The 20,128-nt window shown below is 49.7% G+C and overlaps 2 protein-coding genes across 3 annotated transcripts; one reads left to right on the top strand and one right to left on the bottom strand.

The window, feature by feature from the left end:
- Positions 1 to 7,621, top strand: Igfbp3 (insulin like growth factor binding protein 3). The gene is made up of 5 exons (XM_052734486.1): positions 1 to 1,204; positions 4,785 to 5,011; positions 5,464 to 5,583; positions 6,481 to 6,625; positions 7,487 to 7,621. Exons 1-4 carry the CDS (start codon positions 799 to 801, stop codon positions 6,604 to 6,606), a joined length of 879 nt encoding a protein of 292 aa, XP_052590446.1. The 5' UTR covers positions 1 to 798; the 3' UTR covers positions 6,607 to 6,625; positions 7,487 to 7,621.
- A 4,116-nt stretch (positions 7,622 to 11,737) lies between these two features.
- Positions 11,738 to 16,189, bottom strand: Igfbp1 (insulin like growth factor binding protein 1). 2 transcript variants are annotated; one of them, XM_052735874.1, is made up of 4 exons: positions 15,731 to 16,189; positions 14,186 to 14,370; positions 13,150 to 13,278; positions 11,738 to 12,272 (listed from the first exon to the last, which is right to left on the bottom strand). In XM_052735874.1, exons 1-4 carry the CDS (start codon positions 16,101 to 16,103, stop codon positions 12,141 to 12,143), a joined length of 819 nt encoding a protein of 272 aa, XP_052591834.1. In that variant the 5' UTR covers positions 16,104 to 16,189; the 3' UTR covers positions 11,738 to 12,140. The 2 variants fall into 2 exon arrangements, with proteins under 2 accessions (XP_052591834.1, XP_052591835.1); XM_052735875.1 differs by having other exon boundaries at positions 14,186 to 14,352; positions 15,746 to 16,189.
- Between the last annotated feature and the right edge of the window lie 3,939 nt (positions 16,190 to 20,128).

Raw genomic sequence — 20,128 nt, 5'->3', positions numbered from 1 at the left:
CTAAGGACGCTCTCACTGCTCATATCGGCTAACTGGGGAAGTGTGGCGAAGTAAGAGAGTATTTGAGTCACGACCCCGCTTTGAAAGGCAAATCTTTAGAACCCACGACTGTCACGTTCGATTGTTCAGTGCGAGACTCTGGAGGCTCCAGTGACCAACGGTGCAGATTTAAATATGATCCGCACGTTCTCGCTGGGAAATGCAACATGCTCTACATGAGGCACTCAATTGCAGAAACTTTGCGAAGTACACAGGAGTTGAATGAGCCCGCCAGCTTTCCAGACATAAATCAGTGCAGGAGGGCCACCTAAACGCGGCATCCAGGGGGAGAGGCTGCAGGGTCCTGGGCGCCAAGTTGGTTGGGAGTCATTTCATTAGGGGGAATCAGAGGCCCTCAAGTGACTGGGACGCAAGAGACAGCAAGGTGGCCGGAAGCGCCCACGGTTCCCGGGAAAGAAGGGGAGGCCCGAGAGTGCAGGGCGTGCGTACATGGGAGCAGGTGCCCAGTGAAGACGCGCGCAGCGCGCCCCCGTCCTTGGTCCCGCTTCCCGGGGAGGCGCGGGCCCTGGAGCCGAGCCTGCGCCGGCCCACCCCCCACCCGCGCCGTTCCGGGGCGTGTCCTCCGCTACCCCAGCTTCTATATATCGGCCTGCGCGCCGGGGCTGCCCAGATGCGAGCTAGCGCGGCTGCTGGACGCTGAGGACCTGCTGCTCGCTCCGCACATCCCGCAGCCTCGTCCCGCGTGCTCCGCTCCACTCCGCTCCGGTCCGCCGAGCCGCAGTCTCTCCGCCCGGCGCCATGCATCCCGCGCACCCCGCGCTCTGGGCGGCTGCGCTCACCGCACTCACTCTGCTCCGCGGGCCGCCGGGGGCGCGAGCCGGCGCGGGCGCGGTGGGCGCGGGCCCCGTAGTGCGCTGCGAACCGTGCGACGCGCGCGCGCTGGCCCAGTGCGCGCCTCCGCCCACCGCGCCCGCGTGCACGGAGCTGGTGCGAGAACCGGGCTGCGGCTGCTGCTTGACTTGCGCGCTGCGCGAAGGCGACGCGTGCGGCGTCTACACCGAGCGCTGCGGCAACAACCTCCGCTGCCAGCCACGGCCCGGGGAGCAGTACCCGCTGAAGGCGCTGCTGAGCGGGCGCGGGTTCTGCGCCAACGCCAGCGCCGCCGGCAGCCTGAACGCCTACCTGCCCTCCCAACCCGCTCCAGGTAAGCAGTTCGCACCACGTGCGCCGAGCGCACTCCCTGGGACCTGGCGCGGGTGGCGGGCAGGCAGAGCCTGTGGCTTCAGAGGCTTGGCGTGGCTCATCCAGAAGGTGTTAGTGGCGAGACGGGCCCTGGGAGGCGAAGGGGTCCCCGCGGCCATCGCTCCACTTGCTTGCTTCTCAAAGTGCAGCTTTCTTGTAAGTTGCAAAATGCTGTCCAGGAAAACCGGTGAATTTCCGTGGCAAGACAAAAGGATACCAAGGTAGACTGCCAGAGGATGGATCCTGGTCATTGGAGAGTCTCGCTGAGCGCAGATGCCTGGGTTTGGGCTCTGTAGCCCAACTGTGGACCTGAGTTTCCATTCTCCACAATTGGGAAGGCGTCTGTCTATCCCAGGGAAGCATGAGCATGGGAATCCGGGATCGGGTCAGGACCAGGAAGGTTTGTTGGTTGGCACTTGTCTTGAAAAATACTAACGTTTTTGCACGGGCTGCTGGGCAAAGCAGTATTGTGTCCCCGTTTATCCAAAAACTAACAAGATGGAATCAGAGTCCTGGTGTCTTTAAGGTTGTGTAATCTAAAGTTCAAAAACTTCAGAACTCCTCAACATCACCAGGAGCTACAATAGGGTTTGAGCCCCGTTTGTCCCAGTAGGCACTATCCCACGCCCTGCGGCGCCTGAGGGGTTCGGGGATCATGTCCCAGGTACGTGGGGTGCAGGCAGTGCAGATCCAGGCGTTTTCCCTGCTGAAGCAGAGACTAGAAATGCTACCCAGGAATGTTCCCCCTTCATAATCCGGTGCGGAATGAGTGGGGTGCAGCGGAAGCAGCCCCTGAAAGGAAAATCGCAAACGCTTGGCAGTTACCCTTCCTGGGGCTGGTCCTATCAAGCAGGCGGCCATTCTAGGGACATTGCGTTGTTCCCTTAGGAAGAAAAAGAAAGAAAGAAAGAAAGAAAGAAAGAAAGAAAGAAAGAAAGAAAGAAAGAAAGAAAGAAAGAAAGAAAGAAAGAAAGAAAGAAAGAAAGAAAGAAAGAAAGAAAGAAAGAAAGAAAGAAAGAAAGAAAGAAAGAAAGAAAGAAAGAAAGAAAAAGAAAGAAAGAAAGAAAGAAAGAAAAGAAAGAAAGAAAGAAAGAAAGAAAGAAAGAAAGAAAGAAAGAAAGAAAGAAAGAAAGAAAGAAAGAAAGAAAGAAAGAAAGAAAGAAAGAAAGACTTAAATGGATTTGGCAGCTGTTGTTCGAAATGTCCAGCATTCTTAGCCAGTCTCAGCTTAGTTATGTGACTCAAGTCCTTGCCCAGCACAGACAAAGGCTAGAATTCTCGGGTCTCCCCACATCAGGCAGGCAGATGGTGCGGAGCAAGCCCCTGGGACCACGGCTAGCTGGACCAACGGTCCCTTTATGATTTCTGTGGCTGCAGAGCTACACTCCCAGGTACAGGCAGGTCCTGGTTTATTCATCCCTGAGAAGCACCGGATTCCTGGCAAAGCAAGACTCCAGTTGTTTCGCTGACTCAAGTCAAAAGCAAAATTAGGCTGTTTGCCTTGTGTGTCTTTGACTTCGAGTGCATTCAGTGGTATCCCAGAAGCGATCCTAAGAAATACCAACATTGCCATTTTGAGTTAGGCTTAACGACCACTGTTAGTAAGCGCCATCGAAGCGCTATAGTATAAATTGATGTGAGCTTTAGTTGTAAAATAGTTCAGTGGCTTCTAATATCCATGGGGGTAGGGGAGGGAATAATAGTTCTGTGACACAATTCACAATTACCTTTTTTTTTTTTTTTTTTTTTTTTGGTTTTTCGAGACAGGGTTTCTCTGTGTAGTTTTGCGCCTTTCCTGGGACTCACTTGGTAGCCCAGGCTGGCCTCGAACTCACAGAGATCTGCCTGGCTCTGCCTCCCGAGTGCTGGGATTAAAGGCGTGCGCCACCACCGCCCGGCCACAATTACCTTTTTAAGTTGAACCATATTCTCCCCTAATCAGCGGTCTAAGGTTAACAAACAAACAAAGGGAGTTTAAGAAATTACTTCAGCTTCTTGGAAGACAAATACTTTTATTTACATATTAGCATTTCCTCTGTCCCTATACTTCCAAAAAGAAAAACCACTAAGATTAAAGCAAATTGAAACCAAGTCTCTGCCAGGTGCTGGTCTAGATCCTGGGAATTTGTGCTTGAGAAGGCACAGAATTCATTGAGAGCTTTGCAGATGGACTCTGGGAGCTATTTGGTAGGTGAGAAACTGAGGCCCGTGGGCAAGAGGGTCTCCCTGGGTCCTGAGGGGCCGTTGCTCTAAACAGTGGACTCTGCAGCCCTCTGGCAATTTCCAGAGAGTGAAGCATTTGCTTCTCCTGGCCTAGAGCCAGAGACTCCTGTCTTCCTCATGGGCAGGATGCCCCAGCCTGGCATTTCCTGAGAGGCAAAAAAAAAAGAGGCCAGCTGGAGCCCCACACCTTGCACCCAGACAGAGTAAGTTCGGAACTAGATTGGAGAGCCAACTGGACCTTCCTGCTAGGAGGGCTATTAATTCATGAGAGCAAAGGAATTCTGTAGCCAAGACCTGAAGGTTGAACCTGAAGCTTTGGAGTTCAGAGCTGGACATCATTGGGGGTTGATCATCTGGCTTTGGATCCCCATGGGGCTCTTACTACAAGTTGGAGTGGCGAAGTCTGGCTTCCTGTCTAGCCACAAATCTAGTCACATACATAAGATCCCAATTAATCTATTAGCCTTCCAGCATCGGTATCAGTTAGGACCCTCCCCTTAGCACCTTGGATTATGAGAGGCCCCTCCCAAAAGGAGTTTTCTTTTTAGCTCCCCTCCCCCCTCTCCAAGGTAGTAAATGCACCTTGGCACCTAGTGGTCTAAGCTGTGGGCAGTACATTGGTGCTATCTGCATTCTGTGTGCTCACTGCTGAGGGCAATGGGAAAGGTTTGCCCAAGAAAGTGCCCCTCCCACCCAATACACAAAGTCTGTGTGGACCTTGAAACTGAAAGATATACAGGCACCTCAGAAATAAACTTCTCTCACATGCCCACAAGATTCTGCAGGTCCCTGAAGTGAGATACTTCACATGAAACCAGAGCTCACAGCAAACCTGAGTTTTGAATATCGGAATCCCAGGCCAGTGTGATGCTGCCACTGGGTGGGGATTTTTTTTTTTTTTCACATTGTCCCACTCCCAACAGCTGTGCCCAGGGCTGAGAGGATGACATTTGGAATCTCTTGTGAGTTTTCTGATCAGCTCCATAGCAGCATTCTATGGTGCATGACTGCCCCCTGCTGGTAACAGGTGGAGCTGGCTGCTTTCTCATCTGTTGAAGGTCTTCCTAAGCATCCACTGCCTTCACTTGGCACTGTATAGTAAAACCACATGGCAGAGTAACTTTCTAACCGATGATTTCCTGAAGTAAAGCAGTCGGGGTACAACGGGTAGTATTCTAGAATGCTTTATCCAGTTGCCTTTTTCTTAACTTATTAAGAATTGTTGAATGACTTTGCCTTTTAGGTGTGACCTGGTTCTGAAAAGATTATTATTCCGTTGCCAATAATGATCATTTCCTTATCTCCATGTTCTTTTCCAGGAAACATCAGTGAATCTGAGGAGGACCACAGTGCTGGGAGTGTGGAAAGTCAGGCTGTCCCCAGCACACACCGAGTGACTGATTCCAAGTTCCATCCACTCCATGCGAAGATGGATGTCATCAAAAAAGGCCATGCCAGGGACAGCCAGCGTTACAAAGTTGACTATGAGTCACAGAGCACAGACACCCAGAACTTCTCCTCTGAGTCTAAGCGGGAGACAGAATATGTGAGACCTTTTCCTCTTATTGGGGAGGGGGGCACTCGAAAGAAACACCCCAAGACAGTCTTCATGTAGCAAGTCCCAGAGGTCCTAGCTGATGAATGGGCAGCTTCTCTCTTCCAGGCCCTACCTCCTATGTCAGAGACTCTTGGAAAGTTCAAGCTGAAGTGTACTAGTAAAGTGTGTGGTGGGCCCCCGCAGTTAAAGAACAGACTTCCCATAAGACGGCTTGATTTTATTCGGTGGACTTCCCGAAGCCTACTGGCCTCTTCTTAGATCACTTTCCACAAACTTAGTCGTACTCTTGAGAGAGCAGAAGACACGGAGTGATGGTTAGCGTCCTCCCGGGACCTTCTCGCTGACCCGAGCAGAATGTCCCAGAGAGGCGTGTCACAGGTTCCTTCTGGGATGGTCCGGTGGCCACTAGAAGATTGTCAAAACAATAATTGTGTCCTCAGGGTCCCTGCCGCAGAGAAATGGAAGACACCCTGAATCATCTGAAGTTCCTCAATGTGTTGAGTCCCAGAGGTGTCCACATCCCAAACTGTGACAAGAAGGGGTTCTATAAGAAGAAGCAGGTGAGTGGGGTCCCCAGGATGTTCTCTCCCTCCTTTCTCCATTGGCCCAGTGGGGAATCAGCCTCAGTTTGCAGGAGCCTCAACTGGTGTGGCCCCCTTCTGATACACGTATGCATCACCTAGTGGCGATATTTTAGGTAGCTTTCTAACTAGGTAGTTCACATGACTCTAGGAGACAGCAGTGAACAATGCTCACCACAGCATGTTCACATTCCAGTGTTTATACGGTAGTCTGCATCAGGGATCCTGAGCCTCTACGCTATCCATTGCCTAGCTCAGCACACTTCCACTAAGGCGAGACCAGAGATGAGGCTGGACGTGAGGTCTGAGAGATCCAGCCTGACAGCCACAAGGCAAAGAAAGCTCAGCCGCCCCTCCAGCTTCCCCAGAGAGGTTAGAGCACACATAGGCATGCATGGATGTACACCCCCACCTACACATGGGTGGCTCTTTAGGAGTCATGACCATCATAATTTTACCTCAGGCCAGCTGAACACTGGGTAAGCACTTGGGTTACCAGCTTAAACACAGTGTCCCGGTTAGGGTTTTTATTGCTGTGAAAAGCATCATGACTAAGAACAGTTGGTGGAGGAAAGGGTTTATTTCACTTACACCTTCATATCACGGTCCATCCCTGAAGAAAGTCATGGCAGGAACTGTAGCAAAGGCCGTGGACGAGTGCTGCTTACTAGCTTGCTCCCCAAAGGGTTGCCCAGCCTGCTCTCTTATAGCTCTGGTGGGGACATTTTCTCAGCTGAGGTTCCCTCTTCCCAGATGACGGTAGCTTGTGTCGAGTTGACGTAAAACTAGCCGATGCGTGGGGTACCGATGCGTGTGTTACCCATGCGTGTGTTACCCATGCGTGTGGTATTCATGTCCTGTCTCCCCCTCCCCCAGTGCCGCCCATCCAAAGGCAGAAAACGTGGCTTCTGCTGGTGCGTGGACAAGTACGGACAGCCCTTGCCTGGCTATGACACCAAGGGCAGAGATGACGTGCACTGCCTCAGCGTGCAGAGCCAGTAGATGCTGCCCGCTGTGCCACGTAAGCCAAGGGTTTAGGTCCCGGGGCAGCTCCCTCTGAAAGTGGTTGAGAATCCGGAGAATTGCTCGGGGCAGCTATGGCCACCAGATGTCCATCCACCCCTCATCCTGGGCTTATTGGCCCAGGAGCTGCAGCCGGGCCCCAAAGAGAGGAAGATAAAGGGGACTGTTCAGGGAGAAGGAGGTCCCTACCCAACCACACACTCAAGGCCAGGGTCGGTGTGGCTTCAAAGATACCTATTCTAAATGACTTAAAATATACACTTTCTTTTTCTTTTCTTTTTTTTTTCTTTTTTTTTTTTTTTTTTTGGCTTTTCAAGACAGTATTTCTCTGTGTAGCCCTGGCTGTCTTGGAACTCACTTTCTAGATCAGGCTGGCCTTGGACTCACAGAGATCCATCTTCCTCTGCCTCCCCAGTGCTAGGATCAAAAGCATGCACCACCACAGGCCCACACTCTTTCATATACAAACACTGAAGATACTCTTTTTTTTTTTTCAAGTAAAACTCTAATCTACAGAAATTCAGTGGTTTGCCTTCATGGGGGAATGAAGCAATTATGAGAAAGATTAAATATGCTATGCTTTCTCAAGACAATATTAATAGACAGAAAAATATTCAGTTTTAGTTAAAATTTTTTCTTATAAGTTGGAAAAATAATTCTAATTTGGGGGTAACACTTTTTAACAAAGAAAGTATCTTACAGTGTTCTTTGATTGGTTGAGAAAGAATAGACTAAGGCCCCGCCCCTTTCTCACAGTGTCACACTGAGTGCTTGGGGGCTGAGTGAAAGGCTGAGTCCTTTGGATTTTGGAGGTAGTTATTTCAATGTATGTCTTATTCTTTTTTTTTTTTTTTTTTAGTTGATCTGGAGCTCAAATACGCCTTATTTTGCACAAAAGACTGCCAACAACATGATCAGCAGCTGGCTACAACCTTGACTTATATTTCTTTTTTGTGGTGAACTGATTAAAAACAAAAAAACCAAAGTTTAGACAGGTTTTTGAAATGCCTCTGGTTGTTTAAATAGTAAACTTGATCATCCTTCTACTCTCCGGTAGTCAACAAAAAAGCAGTTTGAATTTTCCTGTTGCTTCCTATGAAAACACTCATGTACTCCAGGCCACGGATGCCCTCTCCCCGCTAACCCACCCCCCCAACACGGGGCTTCAATGCTGCTGGCCCTCTGCCTTCCTGACTTGAGAGGTTCTGTTGCCGATACAGAAAAATCCTCTTTCCATTCCCTGTAAATGAGTGCAGGCACTATGGAGAATGGGGAAATCCCTAACCAAGTCACCAGGACATCTGGACACATACTCCTGAGGCTCATGGTCCTTAGGGTGTCATCTCTGAACCAAGGGCCTGGCCCATTATCTGCAAGTGACCTGATCTACTTGGGAACTGTGGGAGAGGATAGGTGAAATCTCTCTGATTAAAACTGACCAGGAATGTTCTAAGGCACTCTGGGAGCCCATAAAAAAACAAGGACGAGGACCCTCCGTTGTCAGCAGATGGTCCCCAGGTGGGAGGAGCAGTGAGCGTCAGCTTCCAAGTTCAGACATGTCACAAATAATGGTACAGTTAGTTCTTCAGATGATTTCAAAAAACAACAGTGTTTTCTTGTCCAACTTCTCAAAATAAAATTTATTATGAGGGGAGGGGGGAGGGGAGGCACGACAAGCTTTTTTTTTTTTTTTTAAGAAAAAAAAGGTTTATTTTTATCTTCCCCCTCCTTCCTATCTAAACAGGAAAGAGGAACGGCTTGTTGGAGAGCCTGGCAAGACCACCTAGAGAATCACCCGTTGTTGATCTTAAGGTCCTTCTCAGACTTTCTTTATAATTCACGCATATATGCAGATAAAATACATTCGTAATTGTTAACAGTGTATACGACATAGCCCAAATATAATAGAATCTGTACTAGATAATCTTAGGTAAAACGTTAGAGATGCTAGGTGATGTAACCCCGGGAACGCCCCAGGACAGGAGCCCGTGTCTGGAGGCGGGGCTGCTCTCCCCAAGGCCAAGGCCAAGGGGGTCTGGCAACAGAGGGTGCGAGGAGACCGCACTGCATCCCACGGGGTGGACATGCGCTGTACAGAGCTTGTCTTGAGAGCTCAAAGGAATCTCAAGACATTCTGCCTGCCTATCAGCTTTCCTTTATTTTTTTAATTAAGTTTTTGGGGGAAAAATGTATTTTTGAAAAGTTTGTCTTGCAATGTATTTATAAATAGTAAATAAAGTTTTTATCATTTAAAAAAAAATGCCCGGCTCCTTTTGTTTGCATCTGGGTCTTGAGTCACTGGCGAGATTACTCCGTGAGGGAAGAATCTTCTAGACATAGTAGAAGATGTCATGGACATTTCTAGATATAGCTGAGTCCATCTCCAACAAAAGAATCTCAGTGGGACAGCTGCTGTGGCCTCTGACATCCACGCAGCATCAGGCCACATACAGAGGAATATCTGGGTCCAGTAGGTTGTGTGGGTGGTTATTATGATCTAGACAGTTAAAGTAGGCTGTCTCCATGACAGTCTGGTCCTTGCCTCTCCAGTTTGGGCCTCAGGTCTTCAGAGCAGCTTCCCCAGGTACATGATGTGAACGGTAAGATGGGCACATCCTACAAGTCACTAGCCTTTCTGCTACTGGGTGCTTGGAGAAGGGAAGTGAACCTAATCCAGAAAAAGAGGAGAACCCCCAAAGGATGCTGGGAGGTCTCCTGGTACCTCAGTCCCTCTCTGGCTTTGGCACAACTGTCCCTTGCCAAAATAACGTCAAGTACATCCTGGGACCATGGCATCAAACCACATTCAGTAATTGCCTGCTTAGAGTCATGTTTAAAGTCATCCAACAGACATCCTAAGTGATCACAGAGTTGGACACAACAAACAAACAAAAAAATTGGTTCTATGAGTGTTTGGAGCTCTGGGGATGTACAGTATGACCACAGGGTGGGAACCAAGAAAAATCAGAGGGCAGTACCCTTGGAGTGCTGTGCTGACTGACACTTCAACAATGCACACTGAACTCACTTGGGAGGGGCAGCATACAATGGCCACCACGTGCCCTGAAGCCAGATCCAGAGTGCATCACCCTCGTGTTTGAGCCTCTAGGAATCCAGGACAGAAACTTAGCAGGCCCTTTGGTGCCATGGCAGAGGTGTGAGCCACATGGTGATGCTTCTTCATAAATCCACTGGGCTAACCTCCCTGGACCTACCAGTTCACACACCCTTCCTTGCCCTCACCCCTTCACCTCTGACCTTTCACCTGTCCATGCTTGTGATGGTCATTTCCTCATATCAACTTGACCAGGCCACGATGTGTACAAAGTTAACATCATTTCAGGTATATCTGTGAGTGTCTCCTGATGAGATGTACACACTGACTCCCCGACACCCACCACCAACACCACCCACATTAGCTGCACATTGTGCCATCTGCTCAGAGTCTGAATAAAACAAAAGGGGGAGAATTCTTCCTTCCTACCTGGCATTTATCTTCTCTGACCCTTAAAGTGGAAATTACATCACCAAGTCACCAGTGTTCAGGTCTTCAGCCTCAGACTGATCACAGTACCAGCTTCCCTGGGGTAGATGTTGGGACTTCTCAGCCTTCCCTAGCACATGAACCAATTCTTCACAGTGAATCTCCATTGACAGGTAGGTGAGTGGATAGATGATGGATGGATTGATTGACAGATGGAATTCAAAGTCAGACAAATAGATGGTTGAAGAGTAAGTAAGTGCTGGGTACTATATAGAGAGATGGTTGTTAAGTGATAAATTGGTAGAGCTAAGGAGATGGCTTGGAGGCAGAACACTTGCCTTGTAAGTATGAGGCCCTGAGTTCATTTGCCATATAAAAGATAAAGAGCTAGAGAGACAGATGACAGATAGTTAAATACCAACAGAAGATAGGTCATAGACAGATGTGTGGACCCTACTGGCTCTGGCTCTGTGGCAAGGTAATAATACTTGCCACAAGAGGCAATACTTGAGCAAGTCCTCTTTAAATGTTCTAAGCCCTTCAAGGACTCATGCCCGCCTGCTTTTCCTCTTGCTCTTTCTTCATCTGCTGCTTCTCCCAACCTCCCAGCTAGACACTCCTCTGACTCTCTGCCTTCTCCTCCGCTGCCCTCCAACCCTAGGAGTTAGCCATCACCAATCCTAAAGGTTGCTGTGCCCAGTGACCTTCACACATAGGGAAGTGGGAGATGTCTGGTCCCCTGGAGAAGAGGCAGTGAAGAAGCCTCAGCTTCCCTTTCAGACATCAGTAGGCAGGGCTGGAGGCAGCCTGAGTGGAATAATCTGACACGAAACACTATGGAAAGATAGGAAGCAGCGAGAGGCCAGGAACATTCAGCAGGGGGAGGGGCAAGCATCAGGCAAGATGGCTTCTGACAGGCCACCTGGGTCAGTTTTGAGAAATGGACAATGGAGGGATGGAGAAGACAGCTGGGGCTGGGACTGGGGCTTTGGCCTGGAAACTAGAGAGAGGAGCATGAGCTGCTGACCAGCTGTGGCAAAGGTGGATGGTGACTCCGAGACGGGGAGAAGGCTCGAGAACAAAAGCAATCCAAAACTGGACATGGTGGCCCTGGGCACTTTGAAGCCTAAGGCAGGGGAATTGCTGTGACTTCTAGACCAGCCTGGGCTACACAATAAGACCCTGTCTCAAAAGCACAAGAAGCCAGTGACTACTCGTCTGTACCTGTATTCCAGCTAGAGGAAACCTGGGCCTATTAATAAGTCGAAGAGTGTTAAGGAGGGGAGAGGCTGAGGACTCCGGGGAAAAAGAGATGGGCTGAGAGGGAAAGGGATCTCTAGTGTGACCCAGACAGGGGCCTGATGCTGCTTGATAATGGGGCCACACGATCAAAGCACCATCTATCACGCTGTCTATCCCCAAAGCAGACTCAGAGTCAGGTGTGGGTGAAAGGTAAAGAGATCGCAGGAACAAAGATGAGGCTGGGACTCCACAGGGACAACAGGACTTGCAGGTAGAGTATTTATTCCAGATGTGCGTTTAAAAATAAACCGGATGCAAGTTTCCACATTTAGCTTTGATTACATCGTCAACATCTTAACTTTCCTGGCAAATGGGCATCAGACACAGGTCTGTGGGATGCAGAGAGGAGAGTCTTGGCTAACTTTTCCTCCTTAAACCCACTGGAAAACTCTCTACCTCACACTGACTTGCGCATGTTCCAGGCAGTATCACTCTGCCCTTTCAAAACAGAAGAATGGACTCTGGAATAGCTGAGACGTAGTATTTACATATATGGTGATGAGAAGTGCTTCATGATATATAAATTAATATAGCACAAGTAACTGTGTAGAAAAACATAAACTTACAGTGAATAAATACGAACCAACACATACCATCAAGCAGTATGTGGAGTATAAAAAGTAGTTCCTGGATATATACATATACACATATATAAAATGGTGTGCTCCAGAGTATAAATATACTATATACTTAAATATTTGGTGTGAGAGAACATGTATGGAAGCCTTCAGTTTTGTACATTGAAATACTGGTGGCAGTTGGGGTCCCCTCTGGTCTCCAGAGACCCAGGGATCTTCTTCCCACTCCATGGATAGACACACCAGCAGAGCCCCGCTTCTCCATCCAGGGATGTCTCACACTGTAAAGACAGGACCAAGGTCAGGAGCAGCAGGCGGTGGGAGCTGTGGCCACCCTGTCCCTGAGTGAGGCTGAGCACTGCACAGCCACCTACTAGCTAAGACTCAGCAATGTCAACGCCCTTCTCGTGGTCATGACAAAATGGAGACACTTGCTGTGTGGCACATGGGATAATGGTCTCACACATTTGTTCAATGGTACAGTGTTTTCACAATTATCTGCTTCATGGCCCTGATGGCAAAGGAGCCCAGCAATAGACCTCTTTGATTAACCACCTCAATCACTCAGCTGGGCCTAGACCTCCGGTTTTCTGAATGTAATCCCAGAACCTGAACTTCTCTGAGTCCTAAAGGATCCTTAAAATTAAGCCCTGACTTGCTGGATCCCATTTATTATTGGGCATAGCACAAAGCCGTACTGTATTTTACTATAGAGTTTGTTTTTATTTGTGGGAAGAGAGAAAGCGGGATGTCTGTCTCCTAAGTTGACCATGTCCCTTTCCTCTAGTTGCAAGGAACTGAAACCTGAGTGTCAGCATTTGGAGCACCCATCTCTGTTGATCTGAGTGAAGGTGCTCCTCCCTACTGGCTTCACTCTGTTGATCTGAGTGAAGGTAGTCCTCCCTACTAGCTCAAGTGCTCCTCACTCATCACACTCATGCTTAGCCCCCTCTACTGGCTGAAGTGCTCCTCATCCATCCCACACCTCTTTCTAAGGACTAGCTTCTCCCAACTGTGCAGGGAGGGATCTCACTCGAAAAAGCCATCCATGTTGTGTACTTGTGCCTAGAAATCATTGGACGTAAAAACCGTGAGGCTTTACTGAATATGGAAGAGCAGAGTTAGCATATAAGAAGAAGCAGTAGCAAAGCCACCTACCTGTTTGCTGTGATAAAATCCATTCTTGTTGCAGTTTGGCAGATAAAATTTGTAGATTTCATCCCCTGCTTTCTGTTGAGCTGCGGATAACCTCTCTAGCACTTTATAGAGTTCTCGTCGGCAGGGCTCCTAGAAGAATCATTTTATATTAGCGCGAATACAAGAAAAGAGATTTATCATTGTAGACAATGACTGGGACATCTAGGGATGTAGATCAAACATATGTTGTCCCCAGGTATTTTTTCCCATCTGTAAGTGGGACAAGTTGGTCTCAGGCTTGAGCTGTGTGGGTAAAGGATGGGAACACCATCCACATCCTCACTGGGTGGCATTTTTTTTTAAGACCTGATTAGCGACATCCTGGTAAGAACCTAGCCAATGGTACACAATGCTTCCAAACCCCTGCCATCTGCTGAGTAATTTGGGCACCTGCACTCTAGTGGGAATGACAGTGGGCTCAATCTCTGTATGTGGAATTTAGCATCAGAAATATCTAGATTTTCGAACAACTGTCCTTACAATTAACATATGCCACGTTGATTGTGGAGCAAGGCACTCATCTGGATAGTTTGAGATCAGAATGAGATTTCTTATTCTTTCCATAGTTTGCAGATGAAATTTCTAAAGTGTCCCTAAAAATGTTAATTCTTTCGCTTCATTGAGTGTACTTTTTTAAAGGCCTCTGTAATTTATCTCTAACTTTGCTTCTCTGTCGCCCCCAAGTGATCAAATTAAAACCAGCCATTAAACTAGAGAAGTTCTTGCTGGATTGAGAATTGGAGGCTGGAAAAACTGTGGGGCTGGATGGTGGCAACAATTGCTGGATGCACTTAGGGACAAAGAAACTTAGACTGAAAATGGCCAATTTTATGCTCTGTGTATTTTGTCATATTTTTTAAGGTGGCAAAAATACAGCAGGAATGGGAGTAGGTGTTCCTCTATGTTCAGCTTCCGTATGCTCAGTGCCTTTCAGAAATTCTCTAGACCAACAGCTTCACTTAGAGATAAGCCTAAGGGTCTATGGGGAGGGTCTCACCTTCCATTTCTTGAGGTTAGCGATCTCTCGGGCCCGGATGCTGTTGTAGGTGCTGATGGCGTTCCACAGGATGGGCCGGTCCTCACTGGAGGGGGCCATCAAGTGGAAGCTCTCCAGTAGCTGCTCTTCTGTCATCTCTGGGCTCTCGGGAAGCTCATCCTCAGGAGCTACAGTAGCCTTTGCCTCTGCAAAGCAAACACCACAAATCCATGAGGCCCTGGAGGGATCGTTCCTGTGCCCGGTCACTACTTCTCCTTAGAATGGCCCTGGTGAAATCGGATTTTTCACCAACGGCTTTTGTCAACAATTATGACCAAATAGCAATACTAATTCTTTTCTGAGAAAATAGTATATGTCAGGAAGAGGCAGGGCAGGGAAGCCCCAGGGCAGAGGGAACATCATGCACAATTTGATGAGGGAAGGGCAAGAATATAACCCTGAAGAAGCCAAGGACTAGGGTCAATGCCTGAGCCCACTAGAGTGACCCCTTGGTTCTCCTGGGAATCCTGCCTTCCCACACACTGTCACCTCTGTGCATCCCCTCACAGAGGAGGACATCATTAGACACCTTGCAGACAGAGCCTGGAAAGGCTCATGGGGAGAAACAATGGAGGAGTCCCACCCCGCTGCTGGGGGGGGGGGGGGGGGGAGAAGGCGGGTGTCCATTTCAGAGGACCTCCGGGATAGCTCTAATTTCATTTACTCCAAAGGGTCACATGCTTGCAGTACAGCTTCCCGTCAGAGTATGGAACCACGGAGCTCCTCCACACCCACACAGGACGTGCATGTAGCCCAGATGGGGAGATAGGGGGCTGGAGCAGAGGAAGAGGCATTTCCCAAGCTTCCTACTACAAACAAACCAGTGCTTAAATTCAGGAAAGAACCTGATTGTCAGATTCCTAGCAGGCAACATACACATCAAACACTGTTTGTCTATAGCAATGAATGGAAACGAAGGTTCGGGCCTAAATTTTCACATTATGTTCTGTAAACATCTGGGAAGAAGCACATACTGCGTGGCAGGATATATGCTACAAAGGACATTGCAAACCCCCTGGGGGGCACTGGGAGGGCTTCCATCCTAAACCTTCCTGGACCCTTGAGCCACTGAACTGCCAAGGGCAGGACCCCCGGGGGAGGCGTTATGTGCTTGGGCCAGCACCCCACCCTCCTGGCAGCTCCATCGCTCCATTCACCCCACTGAGACACCAAGTACTACTAGTCTGTGAACGTTCTTCCCAGCTCTCCACTAAGCACTGGGCACTTGGACCACCCTTCCTAGGATACAACCCCCGCCCCCCACCCCCGACACACACACACACACACACACACACACACACACACACACACACACACACACACCACAAGACCAAGCAACGATGGGCCTTAGTGGGTGATTTGCTTGCCCATCACAGCTGAAAGCTTTTAGTGGGCCTAGAGTGTCTTTGTCCCACCCACCATAGGCTCGGGCTAGGCCTCTGGTGGCCTAGGCAGTACGTGTGTGTCCCAGCCAAGAGATCTAGAGGTAGAGAGGGGTTGCAGTACCTTCGAGCTCGGAGCTGGACAAGGTTCTCGTGGCGGGGGCAGCAGGCTCTGGTACACAGGCTCCCTGGCCGCGGGTGAGGGCATGCAGGGGACGAGGTTCCCCTGGCAGGGCACGGCAGCTGAGTCCCTGGGCGCAGCGAGCCGTGGCCACACCGCAGGCGGCACCCAGTGGCAAGGCACATGTCGGGCAGCAGCCACAACCGGCAGGCCGGGAAATCTCGGGGCACGAAGCGGGCACGGGTGGACAGAGGCCCAGGCTCTCAGCAGTGCAGGGCGCACAGCGCCATGGCTGGGGGGCTCCAGTGGCCACGCCAACTTGGAAGGCTAGGAGGATCAGGAACCGCCAAGGAACAACAGCGAGGAACTCAGGCATCGCAACCCCAGCGCAGCCGGCAGTGGACGAGACCTTGTAGGCAGGCACTTGTGGCTTCGGTGCTCACAACTCTCTGGGCAGGTGGTAGTGACAACGGTGGTCACAGCTCTCTGGGCAGATGGCCGTGTGCGGTGGTCACTGCTCGCTGGTTGTGTGGTGGCAGGCAGTGGACGATGCTGGCTGGTTGTAGCCAGAGCCTTATGAAGGGCTGGCTCTGAGGCACAGGTTAATGATTGTCGGGGCAGCGTGCTAGGATCCCAGTGTTCAAAATAAGTTTGTTTTGCTTGTGAGCTCTGCGCAAACCGTGGGTGGAGGGGGGGCGGGGGTGGGGGGGGAGGGATCAAGTTTCCTACTATGTTTGTCCTGTTGTGATGAACTAGGACAGGAGCTGAAGTCCAATTCTAACAGCAAGATGGTAGCCAGATGGGGGAGGGCACTTGTTTTTGTTCAAGGGGCATCAAAGACCTAGCCGACCAGGCCCTTCAAGTGGACTCAAGGCGAGCCTAAGAGACTAAGGAAAGACAGGTTAGGCCAAGAAGGCTTCAGGCCCCAAAGGGGGGGCGGGGGGGGGGGGACAAAAGTGGGATTCTCCCTCACAAAGCCCACGGTTGTTTCTCCTTCCTCGCGGAGAAGCCCCTAGCCAGCAAGGGAAGAAATCCATAGTTCACCTCAGGACTATCACAGCTTCAACTCCAAAAGCACAATGGCCCCTCCAAAGAGGAGAGAGGCCCAGGGCCTCAGGAACCTGTTCTGTATGGCTGGGAAGTCAGACCCAAGCTGTCTTTAACTGTCAACATTCTAGCTTGGATGAGATTCTTATCCGTGATCAAGTATGACAGCTTTCTCTGACCCAATTTTCATTCTTTTATACTACAAGGAAAACTTAGAAACCTTTAAGGACGATCAGAAATGGGACGCCCCCTGGAAGCTCCCCCAAACCTCCCAGAGTAAACTGATCAGCACCCCCCTTGCCTCTGAGAGTCTTCTGTGTACCAGTTCTAGATTCCACCTCCCGCCCACCTTCACCTCTGCCTCCCGACGGCAGATGCTAACTCAGAACAACCAGCCTCTAGCGATGGTTTGGATCTTCTTGTTTGCCCTCCATGGTTTGGAGTGGGGTGGAATTCTGAAAACTACCCGAGTGTTCCACCAGCGCTCATATACCAGTCCAGCCCTTCAGGGTCTTTAAGAGTGGTATTTCAGACCTGAGGCCTTGGAGACCTCAACGTTAGCCCCTGGCTCAAGAGAAGGACATTGAAGACAAAGATTGCAGGAGAGATTTCAGGTCAAGGTCACAGAGACTGCTCTGGAACGTCCTGGACAGAAACTCACATCCCTGTTACCCAGCAGTTCATGACTGCTCCCTGTATTTGAGCCTCGGGGAAATGGCTTTCTGGGTGATTTGACTAAAGCACTCTAAACACACGTACACTGATGCATAGCAGTCATTCTTCCATTCAAAGGAACCAGTGCAGGTGCCCTGCTACGGAGCAGGTATGAGGGGAGATGTCAATGGAGACTGACTGGCTCATGAATTCTAAGTACAGCCAAAGCCCTGACAGATAAAGGAGTATAACATCAAGGGCCAGAAAGATGGGCCTGTGGGTCACAGTGAGCTGCAGAACCCTCGACAAGAGAGAGGACTCAAGGGGCGGGAGTTGAGGAATGGGGAGGACTATGCCAGGTAAAGGGCTGAGGGAGAGTCCCTGGAGGGGTGGAGGATTTCGGAACTCAACTCCACCACACAACAATAGGCAACAGGCACAGGCTGATCGTTCACATCCAACCACAGAAACACCCTTCTTGACTCCGCAGAGAGAGACAGGGGAGGTGGACCAGCTTCTGGTGCTGTCACTGCACTGCCTGTGGACATCACTGAAGGAGCTGGCTGGGAAGACAAAGGGAGTCTGAAGCCCAGGCGCCAGAGGACTGTGCAAGCCCGTGGCTACAGATGATGAGAGCTCACTCTAAAGCTGTCCCCCCACACAGCCTAAATGTCCACAGTCAGACAGATAATTCTGTTTCCTAATGGGAAACCTTTCCAACAAAGGCATTCTTCAATGAAGGAAAACCTCCATACTAAGAAATGTTGGGAGGGGAGGATATAGGCCACCGCCAGTGCACAGGAGCATCTGTGACCCTCAATGTATTGAATGTCTTGAGAAGAGTGCAGAACAATGGGCAGGATGACTACCAGGGCAGGGCATGATTTAGGAGCCCGAGGACACGTTGGTTTTTCCTATGACCTTCCTTAGCCTTCTGAATCTGTACCATGTGCTTATGCTATATAAAGTACAATCACACTGGGCTGCAGATATATGTAGGTGAGGGACAGAAGGCTTCCCCGATAGGCACAAGGCCCTGTGTTCGATTCCCCAGGCCTGAAAGAAAGAATATGGAATTACCCCGCGACCCATCCCCCGGCTCCCTGGCCTCATAAAAGTGACTGAACTTTGCAAAGCCGACTTTTGTTCAACTTGGACCGTCACGAAGAAATGCTGCTGGATCAACATCCGTCACGAAGAAACGCTGCTGGATCAACATCTGCCATAGCAACTGGAGTAAGATCAGGCGACAAGCCTCCTCCCAGACACTCACCATCTCAGGAGTGTGTCTCTCACGACTTTTGTTTATTTGTCAATTTATTTATTTGAAACGGGATCTCACTACACAGTCTAGACTGGACTCAAACACATAGCAATCCTCCTGCCTTAGCTTCCTGGATACTAGGATCACAATAGTGTGCTCCCATGCCCAGCTATGCCTTTTTTTCCCCCCTCTGACAAAGGTGCCCCAAGGTCAGTACCTTGTTAAGAAATTGATCAAATGATTCCCATTTTAAAACATTTTTATTTTAAATAAACATTCATTTCTTAAAAGGGTTTATTTCTTTTTTTTTATTTTGCAATACAATTCAGTTCTACATATCAGCCACAGATTCCCTTGTTCTCCCTCCTCCCGTCCCCCTCACCTTCCCCCCAGCCCCCCCCCCCCATTCCCATCTCCTCCACGGCAAAGCCTTCCCCACAGACTGAGATCAACCTGGTAGACTCAGTCCAGGTAGGTCTAGTCCCCTCCTCCCAGGCCGAGCCAAGCAAACCTGCATAGGCCCCAGGTTTCAAACAGCCAACTCATGCAGTGAGCACAGGACCCGGTCCCACTGCCTGGATGCCTCCCAAACAGATCAAGTCAATCAACTGTCTCATCCATTCAGAGGGCCTGATCCAGTTGGGGACCCCTCAGCCATTGGTTCATAGTTCATGTGTTTCCATTCATTTGGCTATTTGTCCCTGTGCTTTATCCAACCTTGGTCTCAACAATTCTCGCTCATATAAACCCTCCTCATTCTCGCTAATTGGACTCCCAGAGATCCACCCAGGGCCTAGTCATGGATCTCTGCATCCAGATCCCTCAGTAGTTGGATGAGGTTTCTAGCACGACAATTAGGGTGTTTGGCCATCAAAGGGTTTATTTCTGATTGTGTGTATGGCAGGTGCCCTTGGAGTCCAGAAGAGGGCGTCAGATTCCCCTGGAGTTACAGGTGGTTGTGAGCCACCCAACATGGGGGCTGGGAACTGAATTCAGGTCCTGTACACGAACAGTACACCATATCTCTCCAGCCCCTAACATTTCATTGTAAGTTATTTTAATGAGTAGCTTGAATGTAAGTCCGTAAATAATTTTACTTCTGGAAGGGGAATTTGTGCTCTGAAGTTTCCCTTTGACTGCCTCAACTTGTAATCACTGTCCTCCCTTGAAATGCTTCCTTAATGAAACACAGGGAAGGCAAAACACTGACAAATATTTGGGACTGTGTGCCAGGTGGGAGCCAGGGCCCTAAACAGTTTACTCTGCTGTGTACTTGCCCAGCACGCATTCAGTTGTCCCATCATCGCTGCTCTTGTACACAGTGGCTCTTCTTTCTCTCCAATGATCGATTTCCCAAATGTTTCCATTGCTTAGCTCACAGGCACACACACACCAAACGGCCACCAAATGCCACTTTGACTCTCAACTCTGTCAAC

The sequence above is a fragment of the Peromyscus californicus genome, unplaced genomic scaffold (genome assembly GCF_007827085.1).
Source record: "Peromyscus californicus insignis strain IS unplaced genomic scaffold, ASM782708v3 Scaffold_13__1_contigs__length_99412109, whole genome shotgun sequence".
In the NCBI taxonomy this organism is placed as follows: Eukaryota; Metazoa; Chordata; class Mammalia; order Rodentia; family Cricetidae; genus Peromyscus; species Peromyscus californicus.
Note: the sequence above shows the minus strand (reverse complement) of the source record. Positions and strands in the feature narration are given on the sequence as shown.